The 15,447-nt window shown below is 47.9% G+C and overlaps 1 protein-coding gene across 1 annotated transcript in view; it reads right to left on the minus strand.

The window, feature by feature from the left end:
- Positions 1–15,447, minus strand: part of PLB1 (phospholipase B1) — a 225,477-nt gene that overhangs the window by 104,563 nt on the left and 105,467 nt on the right. The window contains exons 27-29 of the mRNA XM_033937660.1: positions 14,191–14,286; positions 9,541–9,612; positions 4,974–5,102 (exon numbers count right to left, since the gene is read on the minus strand). Coding sequence (XP_033793551.1) covers positions 4,974–5,102; positions 9,541–9,612; positions 14,191–14,286 — 297 coding nt within the window. The remainder of the gene's footprint in view (positions 1–4,973; positions 5,103–9,540; positions 9,613–14,190; positions 14,287–15,447) is intronic.

Raw genomic sequence — 15,447 nt, forward strand, 5'->3', positions numbered from 1 at the left:
CGGCTGACTACCTGCGGGACGTGCCTTTTGTGGCGAGAGGCACGTCCTGTAGGAAGTCAGCCAGCGCGGGTGACTCTCCTCCCGGCCGATGTCTCTCCTCCTCTCCCTGCCTCTACTGAAGCGGGTTTGCGGCAAGATGGGCCTCCGTGCATGCGCGGACGCCAACGCGATGACGTTATGTCGACGCCTGCGCACTTCCGGGTGCCTTCCGGCTGGGACACTTGATTTAGTGTGCCGCCGGCCGGAACGTCTGCGAGACAATGCACTAGATAGGTAGATGGAATTAGGATTTATTTACTACCTCTGGAGAAATTCACCCAAGGCTGTGTACAGCAAGAATAAGCCATACATAGACAGCAGATGATTATAATAATAACAACAGTTTATATACTTCAGGGCCATGAAGTTCTATGCGGTTTACAACGATTAAAAATGTTACAGATTGAGTAGTACTAACAGAGTTGAAGTTTAGCAATCGGTTGTGGGGAAGGATTGTGCGGTGCAGCTGCCTATGTAGCAGATTATAGCAGTAAACATTCTGTGTACAATTCTGGAAGCCACATTATCAAAAAGATGTGCGGAGAGTTGAGTCGGTTCAGCGAATGGCCACCAGGATGGTCTCAGATCTCCCGTATGAGGAACGACTGGGTAAGTTGCAGCTGTACTCACTCGAGGAACGCAGAGAGAGGGGAGACATGATCGAGACGTTCAAATATGTCACGGGCCGTATCGAGGTGGAAGAGGATCTCTTTTTCCTTAAAGGCCCCACGGCAACAAGAGGGCATCCATTGAAAATCAGAGGTGGGAAATTTCATGGCGACACCAGAAAATATTTCTTCACCGAAAGGGTGGTTGATCGCTGGAATAATCTTCCACAACAGGTAATTGAGGCCAGCAGCGTGCCAGATTTTAAGAAAAGATGGGTTGGCATGTGGGATCTCTTCATGGAGGTAGTTAGGGGGTGGGCCATTAGTGTGGGCCGTGGCCCTTTTCTGCTGTCATGTTCTATGTTTCTAAATAGCAATACACATTATGGCATAGTATGCTACATACAATGTCGATACAGATAAGAGTAATGGATGGCTCATCCCGCTGAGTCATGGCGACACATATAGTGAGGAATCCACCCTGTGATATTTCATGGCAGAGTACAAGAGTGGTTTTGCCATTGCCTTCCCCTGTGCAGTGTGTGGCTCCACCATGTTGCTACTGCCCAACATAGGGCCTCTCGGCCTACAGCACCTGGTATTCCCAGGTGGTCTCCCATCCAGGTACTAGCCAGGCCCAAACCTACTTAGCTTCCAATGATATGAATGGGCCTACTCGGAGCAGCCAGGCTGTAGGCCTAAGAATAATAGGAAGGGTCACTATATAATGGGAAAATTGCCTATGAAGGCAGCTGATGTTAGCCATTAAGGGCCCGATTCTATATAGGTCGTCTAAAAAAATCAGTGCTAAGAGCAATTCTATTAAAAGATAGGCGCTCTGTATAGAATAATGCTTAGTGGCACTTAAGTGATGGTAGGCACTGGTAGGCGTCTTAATTTTAGGCACACCATATTTATGCCAGGGTTTTCTTGGCCTAAGTTAGGTGCCTAATGGTGCCAAATTCAAAAAGACACGCCTAACTCAAAAACGTGCCTACGATCCACTCCTAACCACTCCCTCTCCCCTGCCTACTTTTTATAGAATCGTGTTTTTTTGAGTTAGGCGCATAACTTTTAATTAAGTCCAGTTAACGGCAATTATGAGGTGCTAAGTGCCAATTAAGTCTAGAAACCAATTAAGTTAGGCACGTGGATGTAGGTGCCTGGCTTTGGGCTCTTTTTACAGTCTCAGTAGCGGCTGCTGCTGCGGTAATCACTCCAACGCCCTTAGGGATTTAATGGTCGTCAGAGCATTTGCCGCATGGCAGCTGCTACCGTGGCTTTGTAAAAAAAAGGGGGATGGGGGCGGTAGATGGACTATATAGAACTTTACAAAAGCACAAATATTGATTATGGTTTAATAATGTCTGTATTGATTGAAACCATCCCAGGAAACGCAAACTCTGTATTGTAACACCATTACAAAGCTCATATAAACCGCTCTGAATTGACTCCCCCAGTTAGTAATTTAATTTAATTTAATTTAATTTCTTATATACTGCCAAAGCCGTAGTAGTTCGAGGCGGTTTACAATATAGAAGGGCTGAACAATCAGCAAATGGGTACAATCAGCGGATACAGATACAATTAACATGTATAAGCAGGGAACAGGTACAATATAAGGGGTCAAATGAACAGTGAGCAGGAAGCAAAGGTATGAAAAAAGAGATCTTAGGGGGCAAGGATCGGGTAAGGAGTCTTAGGTTACAAATCGGTTAAATAGGTAAATTTTTAATAATTTTCTGAAGTTTAGGTTGGATGAGGAATGCGAGATGATGTTGCTCAGCCAATCATTTAGATGCCCTGCTTGGAAGGCTAGAGTTTTGTTCAGGTATCTTTTGTAACGGCAGGCCTTTAGAGTTGGATGGCTGAAGAGATGAGCTCTGCGAGTGGGTCTGGATGGACAATTTAAGGTAAAATGGGGAACCAAGTATAAGGGGGCCGAACCATGAATGGATTTGAAACAGAGACAGGCAAACTTGAACTGCACTCTTACTTCCAAGGGTAGCCAATGGAGTTTTTGGTAGTAGGGAGTTATGTGTTCCCATTTTTTTAGTCCAAAGATCAGTCGAATTGCTGAATTTTGGATGATACGTAGTCTTTGAATGGTTTTTTTGAAGGATCCCAGGTAGATAATGTTGCAGTAGTCGAGTAAGCTCAGAATGGAGGATTGCACCATTAAGCGGAATGAGGATGCATCTAAGTATTTTCTGATGGTTCTTAGTTTCCATAAGGCAGAGAAGCCTTTTCTGACTAATAAGTCGGTGTGAGTTTCAAGGGTGAGGTTGCGGTCTAATGTCACTCCCAGAATTTTTATGGAATCTGTGATGGGAAAGATTTGACCGTTCAAGGAGATTGTTGAATCTTTGATTTTGTCGTTCGGACTCGCCAGGAAGAATTTGGTTTTTTCTGAGTTGAGTTTCAATTTGCAGTCGGACATTCATAGTTCAATTTGTTTAAGGATAGATGCCAGGTGATTTTTTGTCTCAGGAGTTACGCTGGTTAGGGGAAAGACTATGGTAATGTCGTCAGCGTAAATGTAGAATTTAATTTTCAATAGGTTCCTTAGTGCGGCCAGGTAGATGTTGAACAGTGTGGGGAACAGGGGAGAGCCCTGCGGCACTCCACATGCATTTACCCAGCTGAAGGAATGTGTATTGTCACTGTAAACTTGGTATGATCTTTTACTTAGGAAACCCTGGAACCATTTAAAAACATTGTCCGAGAGACCTATTGACTCCAAACAGTCTAAGAGGATGGTATGGTCAACTAAGTCGAAGGCGCTACTTAAATCGAACTGAAGGACTAGTGCACTTGTGCCCTGGCTAAACAGGGAATGGAGAGAATCTAGTAGAGAAGCAATAAGTTTTGGGGAAAGTGACCGGGTCGGAACCCTGACTGGTTGTCGTTTAGAATGTTGAATTTGTCCAGATAGGTTACTAAGTCTTGGTTGACCAGACCTTCCATTAACTTTGCAAAGAAGGGGATGTTGCAATGGGTCTGTAATTTGATGTCAGGTTGATGGGTTCTTTGGGGTTTTTTACAATCGGAGTGATTAGGATCTGGCCTAGGTCCTCAGGAAAGGTGCCCAACTGTAAAAGGGATGTAGAAGATTTCAATAAACAACTTTCCAGTTTGTGTATGACTTGCTAAGTAGTTTATAGTTTATTACTCATAGTCCGCCTTTGACAAGACGGATGACAACCTTACATACACAATAAAAACACAATACAGAACAAATAAAATTAGCAAAACAGTCATCAAAGAAAAAGAAGTATCAATAATCATATTTCATTTTACAGAACAAATATCGCTTCAACAGTTTTTTTTAAAGGCTCGTACATCTTCCTGTTGTCTAATACAGTGATTCCCAACCCTGTCCTGGAGGAACACCAGGCCAATCGGGTTTTCAGGCTAGCCCTAATGAATATGCATGAGAGAGATTTGCATATGATGGAAGTGATAGGCATGCAAATTTGCTTCATGCATATTCATTAGGGCTAGCCTGAAAACCCAATTGGCCTGGTGTTCCTCCAGGACAGGGTTGAGAACCACTGGTCTAATATATACAAGTAGTTTGTTCCATTCACTAGGGCCTACGAATGAAAAGACACTTGTTCTTACTGCTTCGAAAGGCAAATGTTTTCGAGTCGATATTATCAAATCAAAATGTTTCCAAGTTTATTTATCATTTGACATACCATCTATCAAGCGCAAGCTAGACAATAAAATTTATAAAAGAAAAGATAAATTTAAAACTATTACGTATATGAACACATAAAGTGTGACACGGTCCTGCAAGTATTTGCAAGCGCGGTCCTGATGTGAACTTAAGTAGACCAACAACAATGGGGGAGTGTGTGGCACAGTGGTCAGCGAGACAGCCTCAGCACCCTGAGGTTGTGGGTTTCAAATCCACCATCTCAAGCTACCAGGGAGACTTTGTTTTTTCTCGAGCCCGGATTTGATATTACATCTCCAGCGCAGTGTGGGATTTTGTAGTCTCCATCCATCAAAACCAGTGCTGTAAATCCTATAGCACAGGGGTCTCCAAAGTCCCTCCTCGAAGGCCGAATCCAATCAGGTTTTTGGGATTTCCCCAATGAATATGCATTGAAAGCAGTACATGCACAAAGATCTCATGCTTAATCATTGGGGAAATCCCGAAAACCTGACTGGATTCGGCCTTCGAGGAGGGACTTTGGAGACCTCTGCTATAGCACATAAGGACGGGGAGGTCGGAAATCATGGAGTGAACCCAAATCTCCTTCCTGGAACTGGGTAACTATGTAGTTCTGTCTGACTTGTTTTTTTTTATTATTATTTTGATTCCAGCTTTCCCACCTCATCTGGTTTCCAAGCGCTGCTGCTGGTGATTGCTGAAGGCATCTCTGTTGAGGTGGGTAAAGCATATGTGTAATTGCTGTTTTTGAACGTTCGTAGGAAAGGCTGGTCCTACAAAAGAAAAGAAAGAAGACGGTGAAGACTAGGCTTATGGATAGATTTTCAGGCACTTTTAACTTTGAATCTATTGAAAAAATCCTCAGAAATTCCCTAACCTAGTGGTGGGCAACTCCGGTCCTCGAGGGCCGGAATCCAGTCGAGTTTTCAGGATTTCCCCAATGAATATGCATGAGATCTATTGACATGCACTTCTTTCAGTGCAAATTCATTGGGGAAATCCTGAAAGTTCGACTGGATTCCGGCCCTCAAGGACTGGAGTAGCCCACCCCTGCCCTAACCCCTACTTGTCCTGTTTGATTAGCTTATAAGCTCCATTGAGCACTTCCCTCTTCATACCGAGCCACTGGAAGTGACTTCACCCCACTGATCAGGACTCATCAAGGAAAGCAATAAAAACATACTTCTTCCCCTAACTCCCCTGCCCATGATCGGTGGATTACAAAGAAATGTATACTGATATTAGATCCTGGTATGTGTCACATTAGGATAAAAACTTGAATTGAAAAATCTTCCAAGGTAACTATGGAAAATTTAACCTGTAAATTGTACATTATGGGGCTCATAATCAAAAGAGAAAAATGTCCAAAAACCGGCCTAAATCAGCACTTGGATGATCATCAGTTAAAAACATCCAAGTGGGGGCTCACCATGACCTATAAGGGAGCTGTAGTGAGATGAAGACATGGCACCCTTTTTGTGAAGTTCACAGCAGTGCCCTGTAAGGTACCCAACAGGGCTTGTTCTGGGTGTTTTTGACTTGGACGAAAAGTTGGAAGAAAATGTGGTATAAAGATGGACGATTTAGCAACTTGGACGATCAGATTGGCAGGAAGTATACTTAGACGATTTTCAAAATGGAAAAAAAATTTGGATGTATTTTTCTAAAATGTGTCCTAAGCTGTTTTTTTACTTTGGACGACTTGCGACTTAGACGAAAACAGACTTAGATGTTCCTTTCGATTATGCCCCTCCACGCATAGCGGTATTAGATCCCTCGTGTGTGTCAAATTAGAATAATAACTTATATCGGAAAAAACTTGAACTGTAAGGATAACTATGGCAAATTGTAACCTATAAACTATATAGTATGTATAGTGGTATCGAGTTAGGATAAAAACATTTATTGTAAACTTGTAACATAGAAACATAGAAGATGACGGCAGAAAAGGGCCATAGCCCATCAAGTCTGCCCATTCTAACGACCCCACCCCCTTGATTTTACCCCCCTAGAGATACCACATATGTATCCCATTTCCATTTTTACCCCCCCCCCCCCTAGAGATCCCACATGTGTATCCCATTTCCTTTTAAAATCTGGCATGCTGCTGGCCTAAATCACCTGAAGTGGAAGTTCATTCCAATGATCGACCATCCTTTCGGTGAAGAACTTCCTGGTGTCGCCATGAAATTTCCCACCCCTGATTTTCATTGGATGCCCTCTTGTGGCCGAGGGACCTCTAAGAAAGAAGATATCATCCTCCACCTCAATACGGCCCATGATATATTTAAACATCTCTATCATGTCTCCTCTCTCTCTACGTTCCTCGAGTGAGTATAGCTGCAATTTATTCAGCCTTTCTTCATACGGGAGGTCTTTGAGTCCCGAGACCATCCTGATGGCCATTCGTTGAACCGACTCAACTCTCAGCACATCTTTTTGGTAATGTGAGTTGTAATTATGGCAAGTCGTAAACTGAAAACTGTATTTTATGTATGTTTTAACCTGTAACCCATTCTGAGCTCTTTGGGGAAAATGAGATAGAAAATGAATTAAATAAATACATGTTTAATGTATAGCACTACAGAAGTGATTAGTAGGAGGCGTCAGACATTTTCCCTTTTAGCCCTTTTTGGGCTTCCCTGGTTTGTTTTCTTTCCTATAACTATTGTAATTCAATCTTTGCCCCTATTGTATCATGTTGGTCCTTATTTGGTTTGGTGTATGTTCTTAATTTGTAATAATATACTTTTAAATTGTACATCGTTTAGAAGTACACTTACCCCCCATATTCGTGGTTTTGTGGTCCGTGGTTTCGGTTATTTGCGGTTTTTTGATCGAAGCCCCCCCCCCCAATTTACATCACAGGAAATCGCTGCTCCCAGCGTTGCAGAGAAAATCACTGCTCCCAGCTGCACTTTCTTTACTGGAACAGGTCAGGTTATTTGCGGTTTTGGGTCTTTTTTTTGGGGGGGGGAGGTTAACAGAAAACCCGTGAATAACATACAAAAATTTATTTGCATTTTTTCTCTATTCGCTGCCTTGCCGTTCACCTATCACCACGAATGCAGAAGGGGAAGTGTGTTATAAGCGATACAATCAAATTTTAAATAAACCTGAAACCTGATGAAAGTTATTCTGAACAGGGATGTGCCAAGATAATGTTCCACCTGTCCCCTAACTGTGGGCTCAGCCTGTGAATTTTTGCTGAAGTTCTCACGGGACAGAGAGACAGATGGATTGGGGTGTGAAGGAGAGAGCGAACGCATACCTGCGTAACTGCCAATATTCTGGTGATGTGATATTCTATAAAATGGTGCCTACGTGTGATGATGTGTAGTATGAAGGTGGGCATACACACGAGTGGACTCAGGGAGGAGCAAGGGTGAGGCATACAAATATGTGCCTACATTTTAGAATGGAAAATGCAAAGGAGCGGAGACATATTCAAGTATAGTGCCTTGCCTTGTCCTGACCTGCCAGGCTCTGCACCCTGTTCCCCCTCCCTCGCTGCTCTTCCAGGCTCTGCATCCAGCTCCTTCACTCCCTCCCCTACCAGTCTCTGCACCCAGCCCCCCCTCCTTGCCAGGTTCTGTACCCTGTCCCCCCTCCGTCCCGATGACTTGCAAGCCTCCACTGGGCCTGCCGCGAGACCTGGTGGTCCAGCAGTGGTCGGGGACAGGAGGGATCCCTCCCTCCTCCTTTCCCAGCCAGTTCTAAGAATTTTTACCTCCCTCCTACCTCCCCTGTGTATCCCTGGTGTATCCCAGAACCGCAGCAATAGCGACCTTCCATCGGTCCTGCCCATGCAGGATCACTGCTGTGAACTCGTGGCAGCCAATCAGCTAGCGGCTCTGCACGGGCAGGAGGGAGGGTGGTATCTTGTGTCATCCGGCATTAGGACCCCTGAAGAAGGTATTCAAAGTTGAAACATGGACCGTGTTGGGTCTGCACCAATATTCACTGATGTGTGTTGATTACTACCTGCACCATTTGGAGTATTAATGTGGTAACATTACAATAAACCTTGACATCAAGTGCATCGTATCCACAGTTGTTTTGTTCATGGATTTGCCCTGGTTTCCTGTGGTACTTGTTGACCTTAATTTGATTGACATGCAGTAGGTGCCATTTTCAATGGTGCCTATGATCTAGGCACCATTTATAGAATCAGGCTCAAAATGCCTTTGGGCTAGATTCACTAAGCAAACCGATCGTGTACCGATCGGTTTACGACCCCTTTGCGACCCAATTATACTCTGGCCCAATTCACTTACCTCTCCTCTGATCTGATTCCAATCCACGCATACAAATGAGGGAAAATGGCATGCAAAGTAGGCAGGGACGCGATTCACTACAGAAATCTTGCAAGCTGACTGGGCTGGCCGATTACCACAAGAAGCGACTGCTGAGAACCCGTCGCTGAGGTCCTTTCCGACTGCCCTACCTTCTACCGCCCTGCTCTCTGTCCTGCTTCTCTGCCCTGATCTCCTGCCCTGTCTTAGCCCCGATCTCCTGCCCACCCCGATCTCCTGCTGTTTCCTTCCTGCCCCGAATCTCTCCTGCCTACCTGCCGCCCCGACTTGCCGCCCTGCTCTTGCCCTGAATCTCTCCTGCCGTCCGACTCTTCTGCCCTTACCTGCCTACACGGATCGGCCATGGATTGGGAATGCAATGGAGGTTGGTGAATCTAACCCTTTAACTTTTGCACTTTTCTTCAAATGCAAGTATGTGCCTGCTTTCACTCTGTATTGGAGCAAAAAAACTGCAAATAAGAAATAGCTGGAAACTTTGCTGCAATGTGAGTAATATAAAAATTTGCCACAGAAGCTACAAGCAAAATAATACAAAACTCAGGTACATTATACAGGAGTTTGGGCCTCAAGTTCCACACATAGGCCAGGTTTTCAGAACACACCTAATGACTGTGCGTGAGAAAGATGTGCATGGATACTACCTCCATTGTATGCAAATCTATCTTATGCATATGCACTAAGGATATCCTGAAAACCTGGTCTGTGTGTGGCACTCGATGCCCGAACACCAGCATCCCTGCAAGCAACATATATAAAAACCTGAAACATGCAGGTTATCAAAGGTAGGATATCAACATTTCCATTTTCCACTGTACAATAAAGGGCAGCACCCTTCCAATCTGGATTTAGAAGAACGTCTAAAACTGAGGTAGAAATATTTTTATATTTTCTTTACCTGTTGAGGGCATATGAGAGAGAGATATACATCAAAACTCTGGTTGTTTGTCTTCTCACCCAGAGGTTCCAGCTGCCAGAAGTACCGAGGGGAAATAGAATGAGAAGGATTCAGAGATATGGCACTGTGCACCAGACTGTTCTTTATCTAAGCCATTAATGGTGTGATAATCTCTCCATTGAAAACCAATTAAAAACTACTTAACTTCAAAGAGCATAGGCTAGTTTTAATAGCATGTGAATTAGTAGAAACTTTAACAATATGTTAACTTCTCCTGGGTACATCTTGTACCCTGGAGAATCATTTGATTCCAAGGCTGAGTCCCATAGGCCTTCTCCAAACCCTGGTGTGGATCTTTTGATAGGGGGAAAGAATATGGCTATATTGTACAAAGAGATACAATTATACTGTCCCAAAAAAAACCTGTACAGGGATTAATTTCTTCAGAGCAAAACATGGAGGGTGGCCTAAGGAGTCTTAGGCCAGTATGCACTGGGAGGGAGACCTAAGATTCTGGTTGGCCCAGGCGCTTAAGGACCCTCTTTGGCCTGGGCCAATAAGGGCCTTAGGACACTCCCCGGTGCATTCCAAGATGCACTGGGAAGGGGAAGGCCTGCCATTCTGTGGTCGGCTGAAGGAAGTAAGCATCCTTCCAGCCAGCCTACAAGAAAAAAGTACAGGAGGATCTGGGTAGGCTTGGAGTTTGTCGGGGTGGGGGCAAGTTTATAGGGGGTTCTAACAGGAGGGACTGGGCAACCCTCTTGCTGTTGATCTTCAGGGGGGGAGGGGGGGTTTCCAGCAGTAGGGCCTAGACAGCCCTCCTGCTGTTGATCTTCAGTGGGGGGGGGGGTGTTCTGGCAGGAGGGACTGGGCATCCTTCCTGCTGGTGATCTTTGGGGGATGGTGGCAGGAGGAATTTGGCATTCCTCCTGCTGTGGAAATTCAGTGGGGGGGGGGGAGGGCTTCAGGGTTCCGGAGGAGGGACTGGGCATCCATCCTGCTAGACGACTTCGAGGGGGGATGGGTTCCCTGCTGTGGCTGTTACACTGATCATGGCAAGGAGATTCTTTGCCGCGATCAGTTCAATGGCCAGCCTACTACCGTCTACAATCGGGACACCGTTTATAGAATTTGCCCCTTACGGTCTGAATTTTTGTTTTCCCTAACAACCCCTGGGTTCTCTTAATTTTTGATAAAGTTCTAAGTCAGACAAACAGTTTTTTGTACTATCTGTGTATTGCTTGTTATACACTTTAAAGCATTTGGAAAATATCTATTTAATGATACAACAACAGAAGGATGTACTTTTACTGCAGATCAAGACAGTTGCCTCTTTACCCCCCAGATTTCTCATTTCTAATCTAATCTGGGTGAGATTTACGCAGTGGCATGCGTAGTAAGGGTGAGGGGCGCCCGAGGTGGTGGTGCCCCTCCCCCACCGTGCCCGCGCGCCCCCTTGCCTTCCCCCCCATACCTTTTTGGCACTCTCTCTGATGTAACTTCCTAGGCCTGAGTCCCAGAAGTGACGTCAGAGAGAGCACCAACAAGGTACGGGGAAGGCAAGGGGTGTGCCTGGCAAGGAGAGGAACAGCGAGCGAGTGGGCGGGCAGAGAGGAGGGGTGCCGTTGCGTCCTTAGGATGATTGTGTCCGTGGCGGACTGCACCCCCATGTTACTCCACTGGATTTACGCCAGCTACAATCGGATGTAGTTTAATTTACTTAAAAAAAGCCCCTTTTTGACCACCTCTCGAACATACACAGGAGCAAATTTACTCCTCCCCCCTCCTTTTATGAAACCACGTGAGGGGTTTTTTTTATCGCCAACCGTCATGGTATAAGCTCCGACACTCATAGGAATTCCATGAGCGTCAGCGTTCTTACTGCCACGGTCTGCAATAAAAAACCCTAGCGGCGGGGGGGGGGGGTTAAAGAGGTGTACCACGTTTATGAAATGAGGACAGAAACATAAGAACATAAGAATTGCCGCTGCTGGGTCAGACCAGTGGTCCATCGTGCCCAGCAGTCCACTCACGCGGCGGCCCTTAGGTCAAAGACCAGTGCCCTAACTGAGACTACTAGCCTTACCTGTGTACATTCTGGTTCAGCAGGAACTTGTCTAACTTTGTCTTGAATCCCTGGAGGGTGTTTTCCCCTATAACAGCCTCCGGAAGAGCGTTCCAGTTTTCCACCACTCTCTGGGTGAAGAAGAACCTCCATACGTTTGTACGTAATCTATCCCCTTTTAACTTTAGAGAGTGCCCTCTCGTTCTCTGTACCTTAGTACCTACTCTTAGTACAAATATGAGCATATACTTTCTTCTGTACCTCACGATCATGTTGGTCTCTGCACCTTTCTCCTCCAACAATCCCTCTTTCTGATGCAGAATCCTGGGATCTTAACGACTACCGTATTTTCACGCATATAACGCGCGCGTTATACGCGTTTTTACCTACCGCGCATACCCCTCGCGCGTTATATGCGTGAGCGCGGTATACCAAAGTTTTAAAACATAGTTCCCACCCCGCCCGACGCCCGATTCACCCCCCCAGCAGGACCGCTCGCACCCCCACCCCGAACGACCGCTCGCACGCGCTCCCATCCGCACCCGCATCCACGATCGGAGCAAGAGGGAGCCCAAGCCCTCTTGCCCGGCCGACTCCCCGACGTCCGATACATCCCACCCCCCCGGCAGGACCACTCGCACCCCCACCCCGAACGACCGCTCGCACGCGCTCCCACCCACACCCGCATCCACGATCGGAGCAAGAGGGAGCCCAAGCCCTCTTGCCCGGCCGACTCCCCGACGTCCGATACATCCCACCCCCCCGGCAGGACCACTCGCACCCCCACCCCGAACGACTGCTCGCACGCGCTCCCACCCACACCCGCATCCACGATCGGAGCAAGAGGGAGCCCAAGCCCTCTTGCCCGGCCGACTCCCCGACGTCCGATACATCCCACCCCCCCGGCAGGACCACTCGCACCCCCACCCCGAACGACCGCCGACTTCCCGACAATATCGGGCCAGAAGGGAGCCCAAACCCTCCTGGCCACGGCGACCCCCTAACCCCACCCCGCACTACATTACGGGCAGGAGGGATCCCAGGCCCTCCTGCCCTCGACGCAAACCCCCCTCCCCCCAAGAACCTCCGACCGCCCCCCAGCCGACCCGCGATCCCCCTGGCGACCCCCACGACCCCCCCACCCCCCTTCCCCGTACCTTTAGTAGTTGGCCGGACAGACGGGAGCCAAACCCGCCTGTCCGGCAGGCAGCCAACGAAGGAATGAGGCCGGATTGGCCCATCCATCCTAAAGCTCCGCCTACTGGTGGGACCTAAGGCGCGTGGGCCAATCAGAATAGGCCCTGGAGCCTTAGGTCCCACCTGGGGGCGCGGCCTGAGGCACATGGGCCCAACCCGACCATGTGCCTCAGGCCGCGCCCCCAGGTGGGACCTAAGGCTCCAGGGCCTATTCTGATTGGCCCACGCGCCTTAGGTCCCACCAGTAGGCGGAGCTTTAGGATGGATGGGCCAATCCGGCCTCATTCCTTCGTTGGCTGCCTGCCGGACAGGCGGGTTTGGCTCCCGTCTGTCCGGCCAACTACTAAAGGTACGGGGAAGGGGGGTGGGGGGGTCGTGGGGGTCGCCAGGGGGATCGCGGGTCGGCTGGGGGGCGGTCGGAGGTTCTTGGGGGGGAGGGGGGTTTGCGTCGAGGGCAGGAGGGCCTGGGATCCCTCCTGCCCGTAATGTAGTGCGGGGTGGGGTTAGGGGGTCGCCGTGGCCAGGAGGGTTTGGGCTCCCTTCTGGCCCAACTACCAAAGGTACGGGGAAGGGGGGTGGGGGGGTCGCCAGGGGGATCGCGGGTCGGCTGGGGGGCGGTCGGAGGTTCTTGGGGGGGAGGGGGGTTTGCGTCGAGGGCAGGAGGGCCTGGGATCCCTCCTGCCCGTAATGTAGTGCAGGGTGGGGTTAGGGGGTCGCCGTGGCCAGGAGGATTTGGGCTCCCTCCTGGCCCGATATTGTTGGGGAGTCGGCGGTCCTTCGGGGGGGGGGGGAGGGATGTATCGGACGTCGTGGGGGGGGGCATCAGGCTTTCAGGATGGGGACAGACCTTCAAGGGGGGACAGTGCACGGAAGTCAGGGGGGGTGAACGGAGAGTCGGGACAGCGCACGGAAAGTCAGGGCGGGCGAAAGGAGCGTCGGGCAGCATGCGCGGTATACCCGTGAGCGCGGTATATCAAAGTTTTTGTGCAAATCATCGTGATTTCTGCGCGCTATATCCGTGTGCGCGTTTTATACGGGTGCGTGTTATTTGCGTGAAAATACGGTAGATCTATGCATTCAAGCCTTGCAGAGCATAAGAGAAAGAAAAATGGAGAAAAAAAGGACAGCAGAACACTGTTCCCTCTGAGCTGAGCAGGAGTCTTCCAACTGCATTGCTGCCAGTGAGAGGCGATGCTTCAATATTGTGCTTTCAATCTCCAGAGATGGCAGGTGTCCTTACAGAGCTTGCCCGTCTTTCACGATTGAAAATATGGCAGTGAAACAGCACCCCCTACTGACAGGACTGTAGGTGGAGAACTCCCGCGCAGCTTAGAGAGAAGAGTGGAGCAGAGGCGCAAATGTGAAGAGAAGAGCATCTCTCAGCTCACCATGTTGTTCCACAGACCACGAGCACCTTGCGCATGAGCCTTCTCGCTGAAGTGGAAACAGTCTGGAGCAAAGAAGGAGCGGTCGGGCATCCCCTCCTGACAAGGACAAAAATAGATAATGTTATCTGCCATCATTTACTATATTACCCAAACCTGGAGTGCTAACATTACCATTAATTATTATTATTTCTAGAGTGCTGCCAGACGTACGCACCGCTGTAAATAGTCATGAACGAGACAGTCCCTACTCAAATGAGCTCACAATCAAATAAATCAAGATGGATAAACAGAGTGTCAGGGCAGGAGGATAGTTAAACTGCTGGCTAGGGTAAATCTCGAAAAGGGGGACTTTCAGTCCATTTTTGAACAAGAGAAGGGATGGGGGCATGTAGTCTATTCCAGGCATACAGGGCAACAAGATGACAGGAGTGAAGTCTGGAACTGGCAGTGAAGGAGAAGGGTTCAGATAAAAATAACTTATCTGAGGAATGGAGCTCTCGGGGAGGCGTATAAAGTAGGGTTACCATATGGCTGCAGAAAAAAGGAGGACGGATTGAGACATCTGAGTTTTACCTCCATTGTTTTCAATGGAAGTAAAACCCGATGTCTCAATCCATCCTCCTATTTCTGAAGCCATATGGCTGCCCCAGGGATAGGCAATTCCGGTCCTCGAGAGCCAGAGCCAGGTCAGGTTTTCAGGATATCCACAATGAATATGTATGAGATGGATTTGCATGCACTGCCTCCTTGAGATGCAAATTATTATATTTTAGCACCAAGAGCAGTGAGAGGGCTAGTGCAGCTACATTACCATTTGCTAACCAATTAGCGTGTGAGCCCCTACCTACGTAATGAGTGGTGGTAGGGACTTAATATGCTAGTGGCCATTAATATTGATAATAGGAAAATCGGCCATTTTACCCCTGTGATAAAAATGGCCTTAGCGTGTGGGAATGACCTGCATAAGGGCAAGCTGAGGCCACATTTTACAGAAGTTTGGTAAAAGCCCCCCCCCCTCAGTGTTTCCTGTAAATGAAAACTGTCACCGTGTCTAAGAACTCACAGACACTAAACCCTATCTGGCCAATAACAGAATCCCTCCCCCCTCAGCTACACTTTTAGCCGAATACTTTAAAAACAAAATCATAACTGTCAGGTCCACCCTCTTCGAAAACCCAACCCACCTAGAAGAGATCACAATGCCCCCCATAGATAAAGATTCAGCAGCGGCAGATAGAACCTGGTCCCACTTCCCCA

This window comes from Geotrypetes seraphini, chromosome 3 (assembly GCF_902459505.1).
Source record: "Geotrypetes seraphini chromosome 3, aGeoSer1.1, whole genome shotgun sequence".
Lineage (NCBI taxonomy): Eukaryota > Metazoa > Chordata > Amphibia > Gymnophiona > Dermophiidae > Geotrypetes > Geotrypetes seraphini.